At 25.3% G+C, this 23251-nt stretch overlaps 2 protein-coding genes and 1 non-coding gene across 6 annotated transcripts in view; 1 reads left to right on the plus strand and 2 right to left on the minus strand.

The window, feature by feature from the left end:
- The first annotated feature begins 3650 nt into the window (after positions 1-3650).
- Trnas-cga (transfer RNA serine (anticodon CGA)) lies at positions 3651-3732 on the plus strand. The gene has a single exon. It is a non-coding gene; the product is annotated as a tRNA-Ser (tRNA).
- Positions 3733-4207: 475 nt separating this feature from the next.
- LOC127291403 (MD-2-related lipid-recognition protein-like) lies at positions 4208-6985 on the minus strand. The gene is made up of 4 exons (XM_051320529.1): positions 6822-6985; positions 5064-5186; positions 4556-4725; positions 4208-4380 (listed from the first exon to the last, which is right to left on the minus strand). The coding sequence occupies exons 1-4, from the start codon at positions 6907-6909 to the stop codon at positions 4291-4293; spliced, it is 471 nt and encodes a 156-aa protein (XP_051176486.1). The 5' UTR covers positions 6910-6985; the 3' UTR covers positions 4208-4290.
- Positions 6986-10877: 3892 nt separating this feature from the next.
- Positions 10878-23251, minus strand: part of LOC127291388 (putative mediator of RNA polymerase II transcription subunit 26) — a 59158-nt gene continuing 46784 nt past the window's right edge. The window contains exons 4-15 of one of the 4 annotated variants that reach the window (XM_051320488.1): positions 20942-21006; positions 20230-20525; positions 19770-20032; positions 19097-19524; positions 16710-17491; positions 16414-16594; positions 15968-16098; positions 15445-15593; positions 14969-15148; positions 14687-14791; positions 14323-14516; positions 10878-12146 (exon numbers count right to left, since the gene is read on the minus strand). In XM_051320488.1, coding sequence (XP_051176445.1) covers positions 12113-12146; positions 14323-14516; positions 14687-14791; positions 14969-15148; positions 15445-15593; positions 15968-16098; positions 16414-16594; positions 16710-17491; positions 19097-19524; positions 19770-20032; positions 20230-20525; positions 20942-21006 — 2808 coding nt within the window. In that variant the 3' untranslated portion in view covers positions 10878-12112. Of the gene's footprint in view, positions 12147-14315; positions 14517-14686; positions 14792-14968; positions 15149-15444; positions 15594-15967; positions 16099-16413; positions 16595-16709; positions 17492-19096; positions 19525-19769; positions 20033-20229; positions 20526-20941; positions 21007-23251 lie in introns of all 4 variants that reach the window. The other 3 variants (XM_051320487.1, XM_051320486.1, XM_051320489.1) reach the window with 3 other exon arrangements.

Here is a 23251-nt window from a genome sequence, read left to right on the forward strand (position 1 = left end):
CTAAAACTTATTTTTAAAAATGATCAAATTTGCTAACCCTGAAACCCCCCGAGTAACAATTTTCGAGCGAATCCAATGAATTTTTTAATTCTCGTCCGCCATTTTGAATTTTGAAAAACTGACTTCAAATTGGTAATTAGCGACCCCAAAAACCGTAGAATACCAAATTTTATTAAGATCCTGAAAAACTTTTTTCAACAAACCATTTGGCAAAAAAATTGAAACACTCCTTCGAGAGAACAGAGATTAAGTTTCTGCTTATTAATTACTAACGAGGATACGTATAGAAAGAAAAACTTTTTTCTATGTACTTTTATAATGTTAAAATAATAGTGTAATCAAATAAAAACAATTTTGTGTGGCTTTGATGTAAAAAAAAATTATTAAAAATACCGTTCGGATTTACCCCAGTTTTCCAATTTTCTTGGGTAAATACGAACGGTCTGATATTATTAATAAAATTTTACAGAAGGCAAAAATCAAATATAGTTTCTGTTCTAGTATTCATAACAAACAATTATAAATAATAAAATGAATTTTTAGCTTCTTTTTCTTCAAATACGAGACAAAATACTGAAAGAGTGTCATCTTTGATTTTCAATCTTTTTTGCAATACTTGTTATCTTTGTTTATGCTGTTGCTAATTAACAAACAAAAAATGGGATAATACTTAGAATCTCTTCAAGAGGATCTGAGGTAAAAATTCTCATATCGAACTTATTTTTAAAAATTTTAATTAAGCTGAAATAATTAGCGTTCGGATTTACCCCCCGTTCGGATTTACCCCAACTGACCCTACACAAAACGGTTCAACTCATAATTCAAACTAATGATCTTCATTACATCCAAAATGTTCATTAAAAACTTATTTCAGTTTTACAAAAACAAAAATAAACTTTTAGTTCAATAAGTAAAACTGTCGTAAACATAACCTATAATTTATTTGCTTCTAAGGTCCCTTTCTTCAGATCGCGTCACATATATTGTGTGATTACATATATATATTAATAGTTTAATTAAAAATTTTGATATATCGTATATTTTCTATTTTAAATATAATAAAACATATTTGACAGATAATCAAAATTTCATGGTAAATTTTTTACATACTCTTTAAATTTGAATTTGTGAAAATTTCTACTAATTTTTAAACATTTTTCACTAAAACTTTGTTTCTACTAAATTCACAAATATTCAAAAGTTAATATGTATTTTTTATTTATTTTTAGTAAAAGTTTTCTATTTAAATTAGTAGTAATTAAAAAAAAAAAAAAATTCTAAAGTTTTAATGAAATTTCCTTTATTTAAATTCAAATTTAGGGAGATAAAAGAGAAATTAATTATACAATACAAATGATAATTAAAATTAATATTCTTACAATTAAAGAAAAATCGGATAAACGCAGTCAAAGAAAAAAAAAGTTATGCCCATAGTTTTGTATTTTGAAAACACAATTTTTAAATTAAAAGTTGCATTCGCGAATAAAGATTTACAAATTTTTTACAATAAAAAACAATTGTCAAATTTTACGCTATATATGTCTTTTTAATGATATACAAAACATATTAAAAATTGATTTTGTTTGACGAAATTTTCGGAGACATTCCGAAATTTATTTCCGATCAGTTTCTATCCGAATCTATATATAAATTTTAATGATAACTTAATAAAATAATCTTTCCAAACAAATCCGATTCATTTCGAAGCTGAATTTTAATTCTTTTCAATTCTGTTTTTTTCTATCCAAATACATTCGTTTATTTATTCCAAAACTAAATTTTAATCCTTTTGAATCCTGAAATTTTATTCCATAAATCAATCCTATTGGTTTGGAAATGGAGTGAGATGCGGATTTAATCGGAATGAAATTTCATAAGATTTAACTTCGGAATTCAGGATTAAAAAATATTAAGGTAACCCAAATTACCACCTATTTTATTTACAACTTTTCTTACTGTATTCTAAGTTTTTTAAGCAATATTCATAATATTTTTTTTTTAACTGATAGGAAACATAATATTATTGAATGAAACGAAAATAAAAGTATTAATATTTATGCAAAAATTATAAGCAATTATAAATAAATAATTTGTTCACAATTTAATTATTTTGAAAAAAAAAATTCATTACCAATTATGAATCTGAAATCTGTTTTTAAAAATTCAAAATGGCGGATCCATAATGGAGTACGAATTTTTAAAAATTAATTCGATTTGTTTGAAACTCATTACTCGGGGATTTTCAGGGTCGCTGATTACGAATGTGGAATTCGTTTTCAAAAATTCAAAATGGCCGTAGAATATGTTTATAATACAAGACGAGTTGTCGCCTTATTTAGTTGCCATTGAGTAGAAAGTAAGAAAAATATGTAACATAAGTAAATAATATACAACTGCGAAGACTCGTTTGCACGTGGACGTTGAATTGTCGTCTTTTTACCTTCTGAAGGTATTATATTCTTTTTTAACTATATTCAGTCGGTAAAGTATACAAATCATAACATTCTCATATTGATTCTTATATGGTATATATATATATTATACTGTTTTCAACAATGTGGGTTTAAAACGCCCAAGTAAAACATCTCATTCAATTTGATCTACTATTTATTATTCTCAAGAGTACAATATATAATAGAGAATAAACACACGTTCCTCCCGCGTATAAAACACAGTAAATACGTAAATTGAAAAATAAAAAGTTTTGTCAAAATTTCATGTCACGAAAATGATGATGCACTTTTTCTTATTCTTAATTTAGGCAAGTTAAAATTTTTTTTTTAAATTTTCAATTGATAATATTGTTGTACACTCTTAATTGATTCAGTAAAAAGTAAATTTTATGTTAATATAAATTTCTAATTATAGGTTAAATAAATAAGGTTGTCTTAAAAATGTTGCACATTATATATATATATAAAATAAGACTAATTTCCCCCTTTAAAATAAGATTTTCTGTTTTTTTTTCATATGAGTCAAATAAATGTGTTTAATTGTTCCAAATAAATATTTTCTTTTATCACAAAAGATTGTATTATATTGAAATAATAAAATGAAATTCTCTTTTTTTTTAATCTAATTATTGATATAAAAAAATAATAACGCGTTTAATATTATTTTAATACAATATAATTTTCTGCTGGTTCAATTAAAAACTTTATTAATGCCAAACAAAATTTTTATGTTAATTTTAAATTAAAATTATGTATTTTTAAATCAAAAATTATAATTATGTAGATATTATAGTCTTTATTTTAGTAAAATTGATTACTAAATATTAATAATTAATGATTTTAAAATTAAATAATGCAAAAATGATATTGAATTCGAATCGTTCAAATTACATAGGATGGTAGGTTAATTTTGTAATTATTCATATTCAATGATATATTTTAGGTTTTCGTATATTTTATTAATAATTAGTGATATATATAATGATAACTCCCAGAACATTTCCGCTGATGTTAAATATATATTTTATAATTACATTTTATATATTCAGTTTTTTATTTATTTTTAACTATTTATTTATGAAATAAAATAAATACATTAAGGATTTGAAATTCCCACATTTCCAACATTTAGTATTGAATGTGTTTCGTAACACAGCCCTCAACTTATATCGTGAAGTTTCGAAACGTCTGACATGAGCTGCGGTGTCCGAGTGGTTAAGGAGTTGGACTCGAAATCCAATGGGCTTTGCCCGCACAGGTTCGAATCCTGTCCGCAGCGATTTTTTTTCAAAATTATTTTCAATTTTCCTTATTTAATCCTTTTTATAAAATGACTAATTTTAATTAAAAATAATAACAATTGTTATATTAATATTTTTTTTCAATTATTAACTGACTTTTCAATTATTTTTATTTTTTAATTTGTATTATTATACTATGAATTCTTCTTCTTCTTCTTCTTCTTCTTCTTCTTCTTCTTCTTATTATTATTATTTAAAATATATTTAATATTAATTATTTGATAAATAATTTTTATTTTTAATTGAAATTTTTATTTATTTTAATATATATATATATATATTGCTTCCTCCGAAGAGGAAGTATTGTTTCTTAGTATTTTAATCATGTTGAAAAAAATTATTTAAATTAATAATTAAATTTGATTGAATTAGGTACTTTTTTTTATATTTGAATTTATTGTTGAAAAATATTTTACTTGTTTTTAAATAAATAAGAAATGAATAACTGTAGAATTTTTAAAATCAAAAACATTTATTTATTTAATTAAATCACTTATGTAAAATTAGAATTTTTCTTATATCTCAGTTACAAACAATTATGGCATTATTCTAATGTTAATAGTAAAACAGCATAATTCATCTACTTGTTCCTTATTCCATAGTTTCCACTTCACCTTAAATTCTTTCTGTATAAATTTAAGAAAAATAATTTATTAGTTTTTGTCTTTAATTAAATGATTTTAAATATATTATTATTATTATTAACTATTAAAATGAGATCAAATAAATTGTATTAAATTTCTTAATTTTTTTTTCATGAAATATATAATATTTCATTAATTTAAAAAAAATAATACTTACGGAGGGAAACAATTTACTCATATGTATCTTTATATCATAATAGCTACTTTCGTTTTTAACAATAGGACATTTGGTATTTTTACAGGCATTAGTGTTCATTCCAGCCAATGCAATATCCAAAATGCCCGAATCCCAATATGCTTGAGACACTGCATTTTCAGCATTAAAGTCTGTTAAAATAAATTAAATAAATGAATTATTGTCGAAAATTAAAAAAAAAAGTTATTTATTATATATCGAGAAAAAAATATTCTCAATGTATAAAAATATTTTATTCTTGGTATTAGAATATTTTTTTTTTGCATATTTTATTCTTCCAAATAAATTTTTTATTGCAACTAAATTATAAGATATTTGAATTAAATAAACAAAAATATATTTTTCCTAAATAATAAATATTTATTTATACTTTTTTGTAAATTAAAAATTTGCTTTGACTGAAAAAATTTTTTTAATATTTTTATCTAAATAAAAAAATATTATAATATATATATATATATATACTCACTTGCTGTGTAATTAAATGTGATTTGTGCATCTTTTTCTTTTTTTAATTTACACGGTTGATTATTGGCTGCTTCTTTACAAGGAATTACTTGAACATTTTGAATTGTACATAGATTTTGACTTTCTGCAAAATAAAATTCATTCATATAATCATTTTTATTATCTCTTATAAAATATAAAATATTTATAATTTTTCTCGATAATAATTATCTTGATATATATATTTTTTGTTTCAAAATACAGTGAAACCTCGATTATCCGAACTCCTGTTATCCGTACCTTCTGTTATCCGAACCGTAAAACATTTTATCCGAACTTCTGTTATCCGAACTTTTTTTTGTCTTTTCATTTTATTAATGTATTTATATCTTAATTATTATTTAAAAAAAAATATATATATATATTTAATACAAATATTTATTTGTAACAAATAATTATTATTTGAATCAATTAAATGCGGTATTTGTTTCAAATACAGTAATTATTGGTTTAAAAAGTACAAATTTATTTAATTCAAATAAAAATTATTTAGTTGAAGTAAATCATTATTATTATTATTATTATTATTATTATTATAGTTTAACTGTGACATTGTTTTACTTTAATTATATATAAAAACATTTGAAATTTCTATTATCCGAATTTTCGTTTATCCGAACCCGGTCCTGTCTAAATTAGTTCGGATAATCGAGGTTGCACTGTATATACCTATTTGGAGAAAATTATGTCGTATAATATTATATACGTAATAACATTGATGATCTTTACAACACGCGCATGTATACAGTGACGTTAAACTTCCGCGCAGTTCAAATGTCATATAGTGAAATGATTCAGAGTAATTTTAAAACGCTATAAATTTTTGCGTGTGTGTAAGCAAAATTTTTGTATTTTATACTTTATATCGAATTATAAAGTCATTACCGACTACATATAGCGTATATAATTTTAAAAAATTGTGATATTTTGCAGGAAAAATTCTATATATGTTTCTCTTAGAATATTAAAATGAAAGGAATTTTAATAAAATTTTTATTATTTCTTGTAAAATATATAAATTTGAATTCTGAAAACAAATTAAAAATTTATCAAATATAAACTAAATACTTGCAACGAAGATACAAATATCTTCCTAGCACGCTTTTAAAAATATTTTTATATTAATTTAGTTATGATAATTATGATAATATAATTTATATTTTAAATATAAATATTATTGAAAGTTAAAATGAATTCATGTAATTTTATGTTTAAAATATTTTAGAAATTTTTTCATTTAAAATTAAAGAAACCAAAATTTTAATATATATAATTTTTTTTTCGTTTTAAGAAATAATAAATAAACTTTATTACTTGTGTAAGAGTAACGTTACAATAGTAGTAAGTCAATTAAAATTTAATCAAAACGTTGGTGTTACAAAAAAATTTTTGTCTGTTTATTATATTTTTTAAATTGAAATAATTTATATTTAATTATATTAAACGAAAAAAATATCGTATTTATTAAAATTCATTTTTACTGAGAATTGCAGCTTTTTTTTCTCGCACTCAGTTTCTGACACTTGTTGATAAAAATTTTAAAAAAACTGTATTTATAAATTCAAAAATTAATTTTAATAATTAATTTGAGATAAAATTACTATTTGAATTATACAAATTTTTTTCCAAATGTTTTAGAAAAAATTTTTTCAATTAATTTCATGTCTTTGTTTGTTTGTTTTTTTTTAACATTTATTTAAATTAGCAAGTAATTACATACCAGGATTGCAATAATGCCATTCAACTTCTTCAGCAAAAGCTGTGGAAATCAGCAGCAAAACGAAAGCAAATACACTTTGGCTAATCATTCTTGATGAAGGGTCAGCAACTAAGTGAAAGAAAAACGTTGTGATGATCAAGTTGGGTGGACTGATAACGAAGAGAAGGGGGGCCACAGTTCAATTGAGATAACTATAGTTAGTTTTAAATATTCACAACCTAAATCGTCAATGCTATTTTTTTATGAAAAAAAAAATATAAATTTTTTATAATTCCTTCATTTGGAAATATAATCTATAGTATTATTTGTTTTTTTTATAATTTTTTTTTAATATTAAAACTAACTTTTGTGTAACTGTAAACCATACAAAGTTTATGATGAACCATTAGAAAATAATTTTTTTTTAAGACGAAAATAAATTTTTTTTATATTTTATATTAATGAAAATATTGTAAAAATTTATACACACAAAGAATAGGATTATTTTGTTAATTTTAAGAAATGAACAAAATAAAAATTTACAATTATAAACATTTTTTTTTTTTTTTTTTTTTTTTTTTTTTTTGATTACGTAAAAAAAGAAAAATAAAATTCAAAATTAGTCACTAAATTTTTGCTCACGTGGACCAAAACTAGCGTGATCTCAACTAGTGTGTTCACTAGAAAAATAATTGACTCCAATTGTTAAATTGTGCATTTCCTTTATTTGACATCTGGAAGTCGTTCGGTAGTTAACAAAATTTTTAAGTGTAATAAATTATATGAAGAAATCATTTAATTAAAATTGACAAATTTGAAAAAAGGGACCTTAGCAGCAAAAAAAATATAGGTTATGTTTTGAAATTTTAAATTGAAAATACATAAAGAGAATCAACTCTCAATGGAAATAATTGATATTTAAATCTACATTACATTCAAAATATTTAATAAAAACTGATTTTAATTTTACAAAAGTAGAAAGAAACTTTTAATCAAGGTAAAATTATCGTAAACATAACCTATAATTCGTTTGCTTCTAAGGTCCTTTTCTTCAGAGCGCGAGAAACTATTCGTGACAGGAAGAAAATATTTATTTAAAAAAAAGATATTTCTATTTTGTTTAATTTGACATAAATAAATTGAGCGAAAAATCTTTAATATATAATTGAAAACATCTTTACTGTTGAGAAATTAAGCTGATGTCCCAGTTCAGTGACTCCCCTTTATATTCAATTGTGTCAAAGCAATTGTAGAGATTACATCACATGGTGTTAAGATAATTGAAGTAACTTTCAGATAAGTTTTTTTTTTACAAAGCATGAGATATTATGTTAATGTTTGAGAAAATTTGACATAATATATGGGATCTGGTTAAAGGTTGTAAAAACAAAAGTTTTATTTTCCTAAACAAACATCAAGCAATGAAAGTTCAAATATATACTAGTAGCAAAATTAAAAGCGGGCATACGCGCGAAATTTACTGTTGCTTTGTTTGTTATAAAAAAATTTAAAGAAACCAATTCCCAAATTTGAAAACACAATTACACAACTTTGTCAAAAATGAGAAAAGTAATTTTCAAAATTTGACACGTCATAACATTACAATTCAAAAAAAAAAAGGAAAATCAGAATAGACAAACTTCAACTTAGGACAGAAGGACAGACCAAGCATTTTATAATAATATAAATTTAGATTGAATGTTTTCCTAGAAAATGAAAAAATCCCTTACAAAGTCAAATAAAATCAAACAGCATGTCTCCATTATTTTTTTACCTTCAAACAACACATATTACCTTAAAAAATCCCTACCAATTGAACCTAAATTGCATGAGAATAAGAACAATCAATTTTATTCCATTTTTTTAGATAGAATGTTTTCCTGGAAAATGATAAAATCCCTTACAAAGTAAAATAAAATTAAACAGCATGTCTCCATTATTTTTTTACCTTTAAACAACACATATTACCTTCAAAAAACCCTACCAATTGAACCTAAATAACTGGAGAAAAAGAACAATTAATCTTATTCCATTTTTTTAGATAGAATGTTTTCCTGGAAAATGAAAAAATCCTTGACAAAGTAAAATAAAATAAAACAACACCTCTCCATTATTTTTTTACCTTCAAACAACACATATTACCTTCAAAAAACCCTACCAATTGAAGCAATTAATATCTCAAATCTGACCAAAGGATTTTAAAAAATACCAAAAAAAAAATTTTATCGTCTTTTTTCCAAAATTTTTTTTTTAATCGAAAAAATTTTTAAATAGAAAAATTAAAGGTAATATATAATAAAATCGTATTCCTTACGTCAAGACAAATCGATTGGTATACCTATATAAAGTATAGTTTCAATTTAAATTCAAAGAATTAATGAAAGTTAAAAAATCAAAAATTCACATTTTGGCAATCAAATTTTGCGATTTTTTAAATTGAAGTTTATATATGAAATAATTGTATTTCTTGCATGAAAACGAATTGATTGGTATCTATATATAAAGTATACATTTGAGGTAAATTTAATAAATTTAAGAAAGTTAAAAAAAAAAATTCCCATTTTAGCTGAAAAATTTTGTATTTATTTAAATTCAAGTTTAAATATAAAATAATTGTTTTCCTTGCATTGAAACAAACCGAAACAATTGTAAATAATTATAAATTATATTATTATTATTATTTTTCATTAATTTTCAGAAATTTCAAATAAAATGTGAATTTTTGATTTTTTAACTTCCATTAATTCTTTAAATTTAACTCAAATACATAGGTACTCAAATGTTTATATTATTATTATATTATTTTTGAAAGTTTATTTTAATGTTAATGCTTTCTCCACGAGGAAGCATATTTTTTTGCTGATCGTAAACAGGAAGAAAATGTTCATGTAATGAACATCTGAATTTATAACTTGTTGGGTGTATTTTGCACAAGAAATTGCAATAAAATAATCTGCCTGAGAAGAATTGATTTTTTTTGGCAATTTTTCTATGACGAAAAGTGCTTTAACGGTGCTAATAGGGGTCTTCCTCTACTCGGATTTGGCTGGTAATTTTTTTCTACACTTTTACGTGTATTTTCTGCAAGAAATTGCAATGAAATAGTCTGCCTAAGAAGAATTGATTTTTTTGGCATTTTTTTCTATGACGAAAAGTATTTAATGGTGCTAATAGGGGTCTTCCTCTACTCCTATCATGCTGTCAATTTTTTTCTACACTTTTGGGTGTATTTTGTGCAGGAAATTGCATTGAAATAGTTTGTCTAAGAAAAATTGAATTTTTTTGTCAATTTTGCTATAACAAAAAGTACTTTAACAATTATTACCTTAAAAAAAACCCACTAATTGAACCTAAATTGCAAGAGAATAAGAACATTCAATTTTATTCTATTATTTCAGAAAGAATATTCACCTAGAAAATGAAAAAATCCCTTATAAACTTAAAAGAAATCAAACAGTATGTTATACTTATTTTTTTCTTATAAAACAATGTATATTACCTTAAAAAAATGTAACACTTGTACTATATTTAAAAAAAAATAAAAATATTCAATTTTATTCTATCACCAGTAAAATTAAACTCGCTCGAAAGCGGGTATGTAATTGTTTATTATTAATTAAAGAAAAAAATAACAAAATGTTATTTAATAATTTTTATATTACTTCCTCATATAGAGGAAGTATATTTTATTAATTTTCTCACGTAGAGAAAAAATATATTTCTCTCAAAGCTAAATAGAATTTTTTTTTATTTCTTTATTTGTCTCAAATAACTTTTATTTGCTTCAAACAAAATTTTTTTTTATTAATTTAATTTAAAGAAATTATATTTGGTTTGAATAATAAATTTCTTTGGGTTAATTTCAAAAATCAATTAATAGATCAATTCTTTTAGACCATTTTTATTTTTAATAAATATTACAAACAAACTCCAAAAAAAGATATACAATATAATTGCAGAAACATTCTATTTTTAAATATATATATATATATATATATATATGTATAAAAAATGTAAATACTGATTATAATTAGCATTTTCAATGCTAACAAAAAAAATCACTTACTAAACTTATTAAACAAAAATACTAATTATAATTGGTATTTTTAATTTCATTTATCATTATTTTCATATTTTATGCAAATTAATCATATATTTTAGGATTAATTTTTTTTTTTGTAGAATTATAAAGAAAAAAAAACCTCATCCTACGAATTTAATATATTACAAAGTAGGATTTTGAAAAACTTATATTATATGAGTATTTAGCGGTACTATTTGTTCTTTAAATATGAATGTAAACAACGCAACAATATAATTAAAAAAAAAAAAAAATATTTCCTATCACGATTGATAATGATTTTTTTTTTGCACTGTACATTTGAAAAGAATTTCATATCAAAAAAGGAAATAACTTGTCGGAAATTATTTGGCATTATTCAAGAAAGTACATTTTTTGTTTTTTGTTTTTTTTTGCTTTTTGTCAAAAAAAATCAGCATTTTACATTGTCTATTTTAATACATAATAAGACAAATTATATTTTTCAACAATCGATTAATATAACAACAAAAACATATCGCTCTTTGGCAAAGGCGCTCTTGAATTTCATTTATGCTTTATCTATTAATCCTTGGTTTTTTGTTGAAACTTTTTACATTTTCATTCTATTAGAAGATATCAATAATTAATTAATTATAAATATCATTATAATTATTAAATTAAATAAAAATTTTGAATTCTATTTCTTAAATGTTTCTCAAAAGAAAAAAAAATGAAATGAAAATGATATTTTTAAAGAAATTATAATGTAATTTATAATTAATTAATTAATTAATTAAATTAGGAAAATATTTTTTGCTAAAGAAAATGAACAAGAGTTTGATAACTGAGCGAAGACATATTTGAACTATTTGTGATATTTAACATTTTAAATAGCACTTAGTTTATAAAGTTGTAAAGTCTTTTTTTTTCTTTTTTTTTTTTTTTTGATTAAGTTTTCCGGCAAATTCACTTTTCTTTTCTACTCGAGAGAAGTTGAACACAGGAAGACAGTTTGAATATAAAAAAGGCGCTTTATTTTCACTGTTCTTTCTCTCTCGTTCTCTGGACACTTCTCTATATAAAAGTTCCTTTTGACATTCTTTTTTCTATTTATTTATTTTTTGTCTTTTTTTGGTACATGGTTACACCACGTACACTGGATCTTTCAGTACGGATATCCTCGCTTCTTGCAAAATTCTCAGTCTTGGTCCCAATGGGACACCCATCTTTTGCAGCCTTTCTTCGCTCAAGTAGGGTAATTCAACCATTCCTACTCTTTCTTTCTCGAAGGCGCCGGCGTATTTCTATGTGAAAATCACATTTTTTATTAGATTCAAAGGAGAATTCAATTTAACAAAAAAACTAGATAAATTTTTACATTGAGATTACTTTCCAAATTCACAAGAGCTTTTGCTTAATAATATTTTACATCATTCGCGAATAATGTATTTCAAAAAATAATATTTACGTGCCTAATAATTTAATTTTACAATTTTTTTTTTTAAATCTTTTTTTAATATTCTTTAAAAATATGTCATTGTTTAATTAAATTAAATAAATAATGGTATAGTGAAAATTAATTTAATTAAAAATTTTTTTACATTAAAATAACAAGTTACTTGTAAATAAGAATATGAAACATTAAATATAAATAAATCTTGCTTCAATTTGAAAATTAAATCAACTTATTGTCATATTATTAAATAATTGATAAATTATTATACAGATTGTTCAAAAAGTAAAGAAAATTGCAAATATTTCGAAAAGTACGTATTTTCGTGATATTTCTATTTTCACTGTAGTGCCTCACATTGGACTACGGGCCCAATATTTTAGGTTCAAAAATGTAGAACTTTTTGTTGGGAACAACTTTTTGTGTTCAACATTTTTCACAAAAATACGTACTTTTCGAGATAATTGCAAGTTTCCATACTTTTTAAACATCTTGTATATGGGTGAAAATTTCCCAACTGAGACACCTAAAACTGACTTTTCAAATTTAAAATATTTTTTTTCATAATCTATTGCAGGAAGCCGAATTAAAAACATTCCTGAGATGCGTTTTTAAAAAAATTAATTTTTTAATTATTTATTAACAATTGAATATTTTGTTACCTTTCCGCACTAAATTTGCAATTACTCTGTTGCTGGTTAATGAAATTTAATAAAATTTGGTGAGCATATAGAAAAATTATATGTCTCTTTGAAATGCAATAGAAATTTCAATTAATTTTTATTGTTTATGCAAAAAAAATTGTTTATTTAATAAACAAATGAATATTTAAACTATTTCTCATATGTTTAGGAAAAAATTTCAAAAACGACATAAATCTACACTTTCTCAATTTTAATTTAAAAAAAAAATCTTAGTACCTTTAAAAAATGAGTAAATTACGCACTTGAACAATCACCACTGCCGCGCGCGGCGCGCTACTACGCATCGAAGCCTATTCTCTGTTATCGAATTATACTAATTTATACTAATATAATTTATAGTAATACTAATTTAGCTAAATAAAAATTTGGTTTAGCGAAAATTTAATTAAATAAGAATTTGGTTAAATAAAAATTAGGCTTTAATAACAATTCTATTAAAAAAAATTCGATTAAATAAAAATTCTTTAAAATAAAAATTCAGTTAAATAAAAATTCTGCTATTGAAAAATTTGGTTCTACGTTAAATTAATTTTCTAAAATTCAAACTTAGTACACGTTGTGCGTCCCAATTAAAATCTTTTCGATTAATTGAAATTTCTATTGCATTTCAAAGAGACATAATTTTTCTATTATATGCTCACCAAATTTTATTAAATTTCATTAACCAGCAACAGAGTAATTGCAAATTTAGTGGAAAGATAACAAAATATTCAATTGTTAATAAATAATTCAAAAATTAATTTTTTTAAAAACGCATTTCAGAAATGTTTTTAATTTGGCTTCCTGCAATAGATTATGAAAAAAAATATTTTAAATTTGAAAAGTCAGTTTTAGGTGGCCCAGTTGGGAAATTTTCACTCATATGTATAAATCATGCATTATTATAAGGTCATAAACAGTGCAACATGTGTAAAAAGCTACTACTCTGAAGTATATAATCATTAAAATCATTTTAAAAATATGGGAACAAAAAATTTTTTCACTTCATTAATGAGGTTTATTCTTTCTTAAATATCACAATCAAAAAAATTCTTGGATTGGTTTGAAACTTTTGTAAATTCTTGTCCCATGTGAGAGTAAAAATCCCTTAAATTTTAAGTCGTTAAAAAAAAATTTACAGAAAGTAAATAACAAAACTTCAACTCTCACTAGTTTCTACAAATTTTTTTTAATTATATTTTATTATATTTAAAAAAAAAGTAGGGGAAAATATTTTTTTTATTTTTTTATCTAATAAAATGGATACTGTTTCAAAAAGGAATCTTTCTGAGAAATCTTCATGGCAGTAGTTTTTTTTTGTGTGCGAAGTACTTTACCTCATACCCTAGTTCCCGGAGAAAAAGCCTGATGAGTGGCGGTTCTGTTCCAAAAAACTTGGTGAGCTTTTTCACCCTTGAAGGATTCGAGAGGGCTGGCAATTCCGAATCCTTGATGAGAGGCTGAGACTGTGATCTCACCATTGCCATGCTCGTTTGAGTTCTTAAAGCCGCAATTTCACCCCTAATGTTTTCCATTTCCTGACACAAGGAAAAAAAAAAACGACAAATGAATTTTATTGTCATTGATTTAGATGACTCAATAAAATAGAAATTAATTATAAAAATTAATTATCTTAAGTACTTTTTTTTTAATTAATTAATTTTTTTTTCTGTTCTTCTACAAGAAGGGTAAGTCAATTTTTTTTTACCTGCATCATTAAATGCTGTGTTCTCATCTCAGAACTCAGATGCGCTACGGATCTTGCCAGAGTCACCACGTGAGATTCTAGCCTTTGAAAGCGTTTATTGATACTCTGAAAAATAAGGAGAGTAACTATTTTAAATTATTTATAACAGTAAAATATATTTTTCAAAAATATCAATTCAAAATTAAAATTTCATTCAAAAATTTTAGATAAATAATTTTTTTTACATTATTTACTGAAAAATTAAAGAAAAAAAAATTTAATTTATATAATAATGAAACGCACTTTAATATCTTTAACTTTTTTCATTCTGTCATCCATAGCGTGTGATCTTCGTTTGTCGTGATGCCTTGTCACTGGTCTGGAAGAAACTGATGAAGTTGGAAGAGAAGAAACTGAGCCGTAACTGGTGAGTCCTCTTGATTTTCGCTTTTTCTTCACACTTCCGCCAAGTAATTTTAAAACCTGTGCTCAAAAAAAAAAAAAAAAAAATTGGTTTATTGTCAAGAGCTTTTGAAACATGTTTTTTTTTCTTTTTCTTCTTCTTCATAATTATTCTTGTAATTTTTAAGCCTATTTATTTAATAATATTTAATGAAGATAATATTTCATAATGATTTGCATTTAAAAAAAAAAAAAAAAATTCTAAAAGAGAAAATTAAAAAGGAAATATTTAAAAATGATTTTTTAAACTATTTATATAATTTCCATTTTTCCAAAATTAAAATTCAAATTTATTTTCATATAATGTAATAACTCACTTCGCTATACATATTTTCCAGACCCTCCAATTGTTTTCTTATTGTCCTTGCATCATTTGTACTCAGGTCAGAATCACTTCTGTCTAGCATCGAATCTAAATCGAGCCCGGTTGTTGTTGATGTTAAATCCGCGGCTTCCACACCGAATACTAAGTGGAAATATTATTGTTTACTTTTTTGATTATAAAGTTTTTTTTTTTGGAAAAATTACATTTTAATAATGTTAGAAAAAAAAGAACCTTCTTTTAATTCAACAAACAATTTTTTTTTAACAAAAAATAAATTAAAATCTTTTAAATTCTTCGAATGACGTCGAAGAAAAGAAAATATTACTTTAAATTAAAAAATGATTATCGAAGAAATATTTTTTGAATATCAGTTTACATATATCAAGGGCAAAATGTTTCTGATTTAAAAGAAATTTCCTTCATTTCCAAGAAGCATTTGAGAAGCGTTCAAAAGTGAAAATTTGACTTTAATATTGGCAAGATATACGCGTTAACAATTCAGTATTTGATCTTACAATGAGAGAACTTTTTCGTAGAATCTTTCTTTGAAGTTGAAGCACCACGATGCTTAGAGGAGCTCGGGTAGTTTCTTTTGTCACATCCTTTACTATATTCATTGTAGTTTGGCTTTGATCCATACGGTAAGCTGAAAAATATTTTCAACAACACAAAATAAATAATGGAGTAAATAAAAAAAATTTTTAAGTAAAATTTAAATATTACTAAAAATAAACAATAAATTATGTATTAAAATATAATGATAAAAATTTAATTTCTAAATAAAATTATGCGCAGAGTGCGTAAATATTGTAGAACACTTGTGTTTGTTCAATATTTACTACGCTAAGAAATAAATTGAAAAGATGATGAATATTCATATTATTTGAAAATATTCAGACTTGGTCCACAAACGCTTCAACGAAGATATATGCATTATGCAGAATATAAAAATATCATTTACCTTGCTGAATATCTATTTCGTGGAGTTCTAGGACTGCCATGGGGCGATAAAGGAGGCAAGGGAGGTGTTACAGACGACACACTTTCGGATAAAGTGGAGTGCGCCATTGCCGGAACATCTCTTGGCTCCAAAATGCTTCTCAATTCTGATTCCACAATATCCACCCACTCAGAATCTTGACCTAGAAACGAAAAATAAAATATAATTTTCAAATTAAATTATCTGCAATTAATTTTTTTTGGGAAATTAAAATTATTTAAAAAAAGAAAATTCATTTCTAAATATATCAATACTACCTTGAGCGTGTCCTTGATTCTCGGGAGGTGGTCGTCTTCCGCTTGAATAAACAGCAGATCCTCTGCCAGAATCCACATTTGATGAACTCTGACCTGCCTTATCGTAATCAGAACCTGAACCTTGACCCTGAATTTTCATTCTTGCAATTCCATGTTCAATATCATCCTTATTTCTTGTTTCATTTTTCATATAATTCTCCTTATTATTAATAATTTGTGAATTTTCCATTCTTTTTGTAATATCCATTTTTTGTCCCGAATTTCGAATTATATCTTCATTTTCACTGCCCTCTTTAGAAAGTTTCGCTGTATAAATACCGTCTTGTTCATTTTTCTTTTGAAGTTCCTCTATTCGTTTTTGTACTGATAATGTTTGATTAGAATTTTGAGCATCTTGTTGTTTATTATTATTATGATGATGATGATGATCCTGTTCTCTTTTTGATGATCGCGCCTCTTCACGACGTATTCCAAAACTTGTCTCAGGTCGATATTCATCTTTTCTCTGTGATCCACTTCTACCGAAATCCATTTGATGTTCCTCGACGGTGATTTCATATTTCTCCTTGTCCAATGGATCTACAGAGGCACTGATTTTCATTGGTTCGGTGGAATTATTGTTGCGTTGAGTGAAGCTCTCATTATTACCAAGTCGTTCTTCTTCAAATGATAAATGTGGTTGAGAGGCAGCTTTCTCAATTCCCTTGGTGGTGTTTTGCCTTTGGTATTCAACCTCCTGATTTGGCGTTTCGGGCTTCATGTAAACTTGAGGCACTCCATACCTTGAAAATAGAAATTTTAGATTTTAATCATTAAAATATCTCATTTCTATAATTGCAGAGGGTCCCTTATCCTTTTGTTTTACTTTTATGAATATAAAAATTCTAACTGTAAATAAGAAATAAGTTGATTCGAAACAAGATAGCTTCAAATCAGCGCATAGTAAAACTTAATAAACACCAAGTGAAAATACTGGAAAACAAATTTGGTGCGGCAAATGTCAAAGCTATTTTTGGTATAGGATTTTTCATGCTGATTACAAATCCGTAAATTCAATTCAATTTTAACTAGTCAAATATTGTTCAAAAAATTATTTAAAAACATGATTCTTATTTTCAGTAGAATTGGAACCTGACATTAGCTGTCGAATTGAAGGCAGAGGAATCTTAGAAAATCTGGAAAAAGTGTGAAGATTTTCAAAACAATTTCACAGGCGCTTTTTCAAAGTTTCGAAGTTCCGGATTTCCTAGGATTCCTCTGGCCTTAAATTCGAAAGCTAATATCACGTTCCAATTCTACTGAAAACTCTCTATAAGAATTATATTTTTCTATAATTTTTTGACAAATATTTGACTAGTTAAAATTTAACTTTAGTTTATGTTATCAGAAAAACCAGTTTTTTTTAAATTCGTTGCTAAAAACACAAAAATTGAAATTAAAAAAAAGCTTCCGGCGAATTTTGATTTTTCTTTTAGGAAAATATTCAGTGAGCTGGTGCCCCGAACAAGTTGCAACAAAAATCGGCCGAGGGTGTTTAGAAGTTATCATAAAATTTTTTCAAGGCTTTAGTTTATCTAATTTATATGCTTCGGATTTGGAGGAAAATTGTTGAAATTGAAAAAAAACGGTAAATTCACTGTTTTTTGTTATTGGACTTGAAATTTATTGACAATTATAATATTTTTAATGTTTAAACAATTGAATAACGATTTTCGATGGTACAGAAATACTCTTCTTTACCTACTGAAATCTACTATACTATAAGTATTAGATATTTGTTTCTGCAGTAAAATTGTTAAAAAAAAATTTTAAATCTATGCGACGCTCAAGTCCCACCCATACCTAGAGGGTTAAATGGTAGTAATGCCAAAAAAGAGTTCTATCCCTTTTTGTTTCAGTACTATATAGATATTGAAAATTTTCTATAATCTGTTTTTGGAGTTTTAAAAATAACTATTTTCTTGAAATCAATGGTGCAAGAATGTGATTTTTAGAGATTGTAGTCAAATGTTCAAACTTTAATTAAAGCCCAAGAAAAAAATGACTGATAATGACCAATGACTTTGGGTTTACAGTGCAGAAATGTGCTTTTCAGGGATTGCTATCGATTGTTCAAGCTTTAATTTGAGCAAAAGGTTCTAGCTCGATTTTTTTACCCCTTGAGCCTAATTTTCTCAAAAAATATAGCTGATGGAAATTTTTCACTTATGAATTCAAAATCAGCATGAAAAATCCTACCAAAAGCAACTTTGACATTTGCCGCACAAAAATAAATGTTGTCCTATGGCTATTTGTAATTAAGAACGGAAGAGAAGAAAGGGTATGTAATTAAAACCCCTATCATCTTTACATAATCTAAGCAATTTATAAATTGATTAAAAAGATACCTGGGTCTTCCTTGAGCGTAGTGATAGTAAATTTCCTGTCCGGACACTCGGAGATCCTGAGTTTGTCTAGAGGTACTCGGTAAGTCTATCTGAGATCTGGACATAGGTTGTCTAGCCTGCTGAAATTGCTGATAAGAAACATTTCCTGGAAAGTGACTGTTTTGTGTTCTTAAAGCATGAGAATTTGTTTGTTGTCCACCAGCAAGCTGCTGCTGCTGCTGCTGCTGTTGTTGTTGTTGATGCATCTGTTGAATTAACTGACGCTGATGCATATTTTGAGCATGCTGTTGAGCGAATCGTGGACTTTGGTGATGTTGACTCTGATGCAGTAGCTGCTGAGGACTTTGGTAACTTTGATGCGATGACTGATGCGCATTTGATGATTGCTGTAGCAATAGACCGACTTTCATCACTGGCAAGCCATGATTCTGATTTTCACAAGGTAGATAAAGATGAAGATTAAGAATATTCAGTAAAGTAAAGAATGATGGACGATTTTTTAAATTATTCAAGATGCAACAATTATTATTATTTAAAAAATTCCAGATAAAAATGAAAAATAAATATTCGAATTGAAGAAATTAATGAAATAAGAAAGATTTAAAAAAAGAAGAAGAAATATGTGCGGGAAAATAATAAGTGCAGTAAATAGATTCTACTTGATTTTGCTTACCTGATTCATACCACCAGTTCCTTGTACCACGTATTCCCTGTTTACATTTTGAACCGGTTGTCCAGCATTTGTGGATTGAACAAAACCAGATATTTGTGTTTGATGAGCCATTTGAACTCCTCCTGGTGGTGTATGATGAGTCACATGAAGTTGTGCACTTTGTCCCGGCAAACTCGGTTGAATTTGAGACGGAGACTGAAGTTGTCCTGGTAGTGGAACCGTTTGTTGTCCACCTTGGTAACCATAAGAGTGTCCATATTGGCCTACAACACACGAAGGGGGGGGGGGATAATGTATTTTCATAAGCGAAAAAAGATAAATTAATTGGAAACAAAACATGGAGAAGAAAAATAAAAAAGAACAATCAATTTCTAAATACGTATTCAGTTTTTCATTTTTGAAAATTTGAATTTTTAAAACTTTACTATTTCAGTAGTAAAAATTGAATATTATTATATACCATAGGAATTTTTTGAATACTGTTGTTGCATATTGAGTGTGGAGTCTTGTGCTCGAGGTTTTCCATAAATACCGTCCTTCTTCTTGATCTCGTCCTCTTCAATATCACGTGTCGATTTTCTCAATTCCTCCGTCACATTATTTAAACTTGCTTCGGGTTCTGGATCAACTTCTTTTCGATTTGGACCAAATCGACTTGAGATCATATCCTTGATGGTGTGATAAGTTTTTGATAGGGTCTTGGTCTTTTCCTCATCGACTTTAGTCGTTCGAGGAACAGCACCTGTAGCCGTGGAACTGCGGAGAAATTTATGCAAATCACTTGCTTATAAGATATTCTGTACATTAAAAAACGAACAAAAAAAAAACAAATCTTTTAGCATTTTAATGATATTTAAGATTAAAATCTATTCATAATGAGATGGAAGTTGTACCACCAGTATACAGAGACTCAATAATATAGATGTCTCAGGTTTCTATAACGACTAATTTAAACTTATAGATTACTCGAATCAATTATAAATATAAGATATCTTATTTGTCAAACTCTGTAATTTGTTTTAACTTATTAAATTCTTGTCTTGTTTTTCTTCTTTACTATTAATTACATTAGTAATTAATTTTTTATATTTAATAAAAATAAAAAAAACATTATTTGTGTCCCAATATTAAATACAATAAAATTAATATCTGAACAGTTGCGGATTACTTACGAGTAGGTTTCTGGAGATTGGTAGTTTCTCTGACTTTCTTGTCTCAGTTCCTGCATCTGATTTCCCTGGAGCAAAAAATGGATTAAGTTTTTTTTTTTTTCTCTTCTTATTTTTTATGAAAAAGAAAAAAAAATTAGAAACGAAAGAAAAATCATTGCTATATAGCTTAGACTTGATTAATAAGTCGAGTTAAAATTTTAACAAGAATTTTAAGAGCGGAAAACATTCAACTTGCGTTTGAAGGTGCATCGAGGTGCATCGAAGCGAACTTTTTCGTTAATGAAAATCGTGGAAGAAAATAAAATTATATCTTAAAATCAAATAAACTTAACGTGTATTTCAATTTTCTTAATTCCACGATCCGAAACCAACTGGAAGTAATAATTAAAACAACTCAAAACTATAATAATAATCACATGCGATGATTACGCATTTATTTATTATATAGTTATTTCTTTGCAATTAAAAAAATAACGCTAATATCTTTATCGCGCGAGATTCATTCTTCGTGTTACTATGATTCAAATAAATAATTAAAACATGGTTAATTAATTTTTAATGATTATAATAATATATGTCACAAAGAAATTTTTTTTTTTTTATTTATTTCAAATATAATTAGTCAATTAAATCTTTATTATAATTATAATTATTTTGATGTTTATATTATCAAACTCCGCTGAAAATGAAGTACATTTGTTACTTGAATTTAAAACTAAATTACATGGAAATAATTTAAAATCATTGTCCATAGTGAATTTATTTTGCGAATATTTTTTTTCCGATGAAATTTTGTTTTTAAAAAAAAATACTTGTTGCAGAATTTTGCGATAATTTTTCCAAAAAAATAAAATTCTTGCTATAATAATAGGTCGAAGAGGGATATTATAAGCTGTATGATGAATTTCAAAGTTTGTTAGTCGGTTCTTCGGTTCTTAAGAAGGAAAGCAACTGGAATAACAACACAACATTTTGCTTGCAAACCCCGCTAAACTTTCTGTGGCACGCTTCTTGCATACCGAGAAGGTATATATGTACCTATATATATATATTTGCAGTTGGATATGTACAAAACGTATTTTCAAGATTTTTATTTAAAAATAACGATACATAAAAAATGATTTATAAAAACATTAATTTTCAAGTTTAAAGAGGGAAGAACTTTTATTCTTATATTAAAAATATTATATTTGAAAAAGTTATTACTGAGAAATTCTAATACTATTTTTTTTTCTATTTAGTAATAAAATATATCATTATTATCATAGTAACTAGAACCTATATAGTAACAAATATATTCTCCACTTCCCTTGTTATAAACTTGTTTCTAATTATTTTTCAAATCATTTTCTTGTGTCTTGTTATAAAGAGACTGGTTTTTAATTATTTGTTGTATGTACTATTATAAAGGGACGTGTTTTACACCACAAGAATCTTGTGCGCTTGAATTATGCGGGAGGAACGTGTTCTCCCTTTTTATAATTTTTATCTCCTTTTTATGTATTTTGCTTCTCGTTGCGTGCAAAGTCTCGTCAGTTTTTTTTCTTGTTTTTTTTTTTTACACAACGATGCGTCGAGGGAAGAATAGAAGTTTTTCTTTCCGATCGTTGAGTATAATAGAGCGTGGAGAATCGCTAACTCATCTAACGGTTACGATTGAGATCAATATTCATGTCTATTTTCTGAATCTCATTGAACTACCTACTGTTTGAAAAAAAAGAAGTGTTCGCAGTCGAGTATTTATAGAAGAATTAGGATAACAATAAAATCCAATTTTCCATGCATGGAGTTCTAATAATACATTGAGAAAATAAATTTATTTAATTTAAATAATCGGTTACTTGACTATTATCAAATAAATATTTATTTGCATTAAATAATTATTATTTGAGTTAAATACAGAAATTATATTGCATCAAATACAATTTGTTTAATTCAAATAAAAATTATTTGGTAAATATTTATTTGATATAATTGTAAAAGTAAAAGTAACCGATTATTTGAATCAAATAAATTTTTTTCAGTATATTTATGAAAAAATTGAATTTCATGCTAAATATTCTATTATATATACTCTCTTGACAATTTTACAAAGTTGAGAATTTTTTTATTTAATATAATCTATCATCTATAATTACGTATAAGTAGCTATACATGAAATTTCTTAATTTAAAAAGTGAAAGCTTGGGAATTTTCTATATGTGTATACGCGCTATATTGTTCCCTATATAATTTCCTTTTATGAAGTGATATAAATATTATTCAGAAACTAATAAAAAAAAAAAACGGAATTAGGTCGGTTGTTTATAT

The sequence above is a fragment of the Leptopilina boulardi genome, unplaced genomic scaffold, assembly GCF_019393585.1.
Source record: "Leptopilina boulardi isolate dan_hultmark-lab unplaced genomic scaffold, ZJU_Lbou_2.1 LbouV2_137, whole genome shotgun sequence".
In the NCBI taxonomy this organism is placed as follows: Eukaryota; Metazoa; Arthropoda; class Insecta; order Hymenoptera; family Figitidae; genus Leptopilina; species Leptopilina boulardi.

What these genes read in the sequence shown, in the direction of transcription:
- LOC127291403 (XM_051320529.1), bottom strand. Translation starts at nt 6,909, where the DNA reads ATGATTAGCCAAAGTGTATTTGCTTTCGTTTTGCTGCTGATTTCCACA. An exon ending in CACATTTAATTACACAGCAA is followed by an intron (nt 4,726 to 5,063) that starts GTGAGTATATAT and finishes TTATTTTAACAG; the next exon opens with ACTTTAATGCTGAAAATGCA. An exon ending in TGAGTAAATTGTTTCCCTCC is followed by an intron (nt 4,381 to 4,555) that starts GTAAGTATTATT and finishes AAATTTATACAG; the next exon opens with AAAGAATTTAAGGTGAAGTG.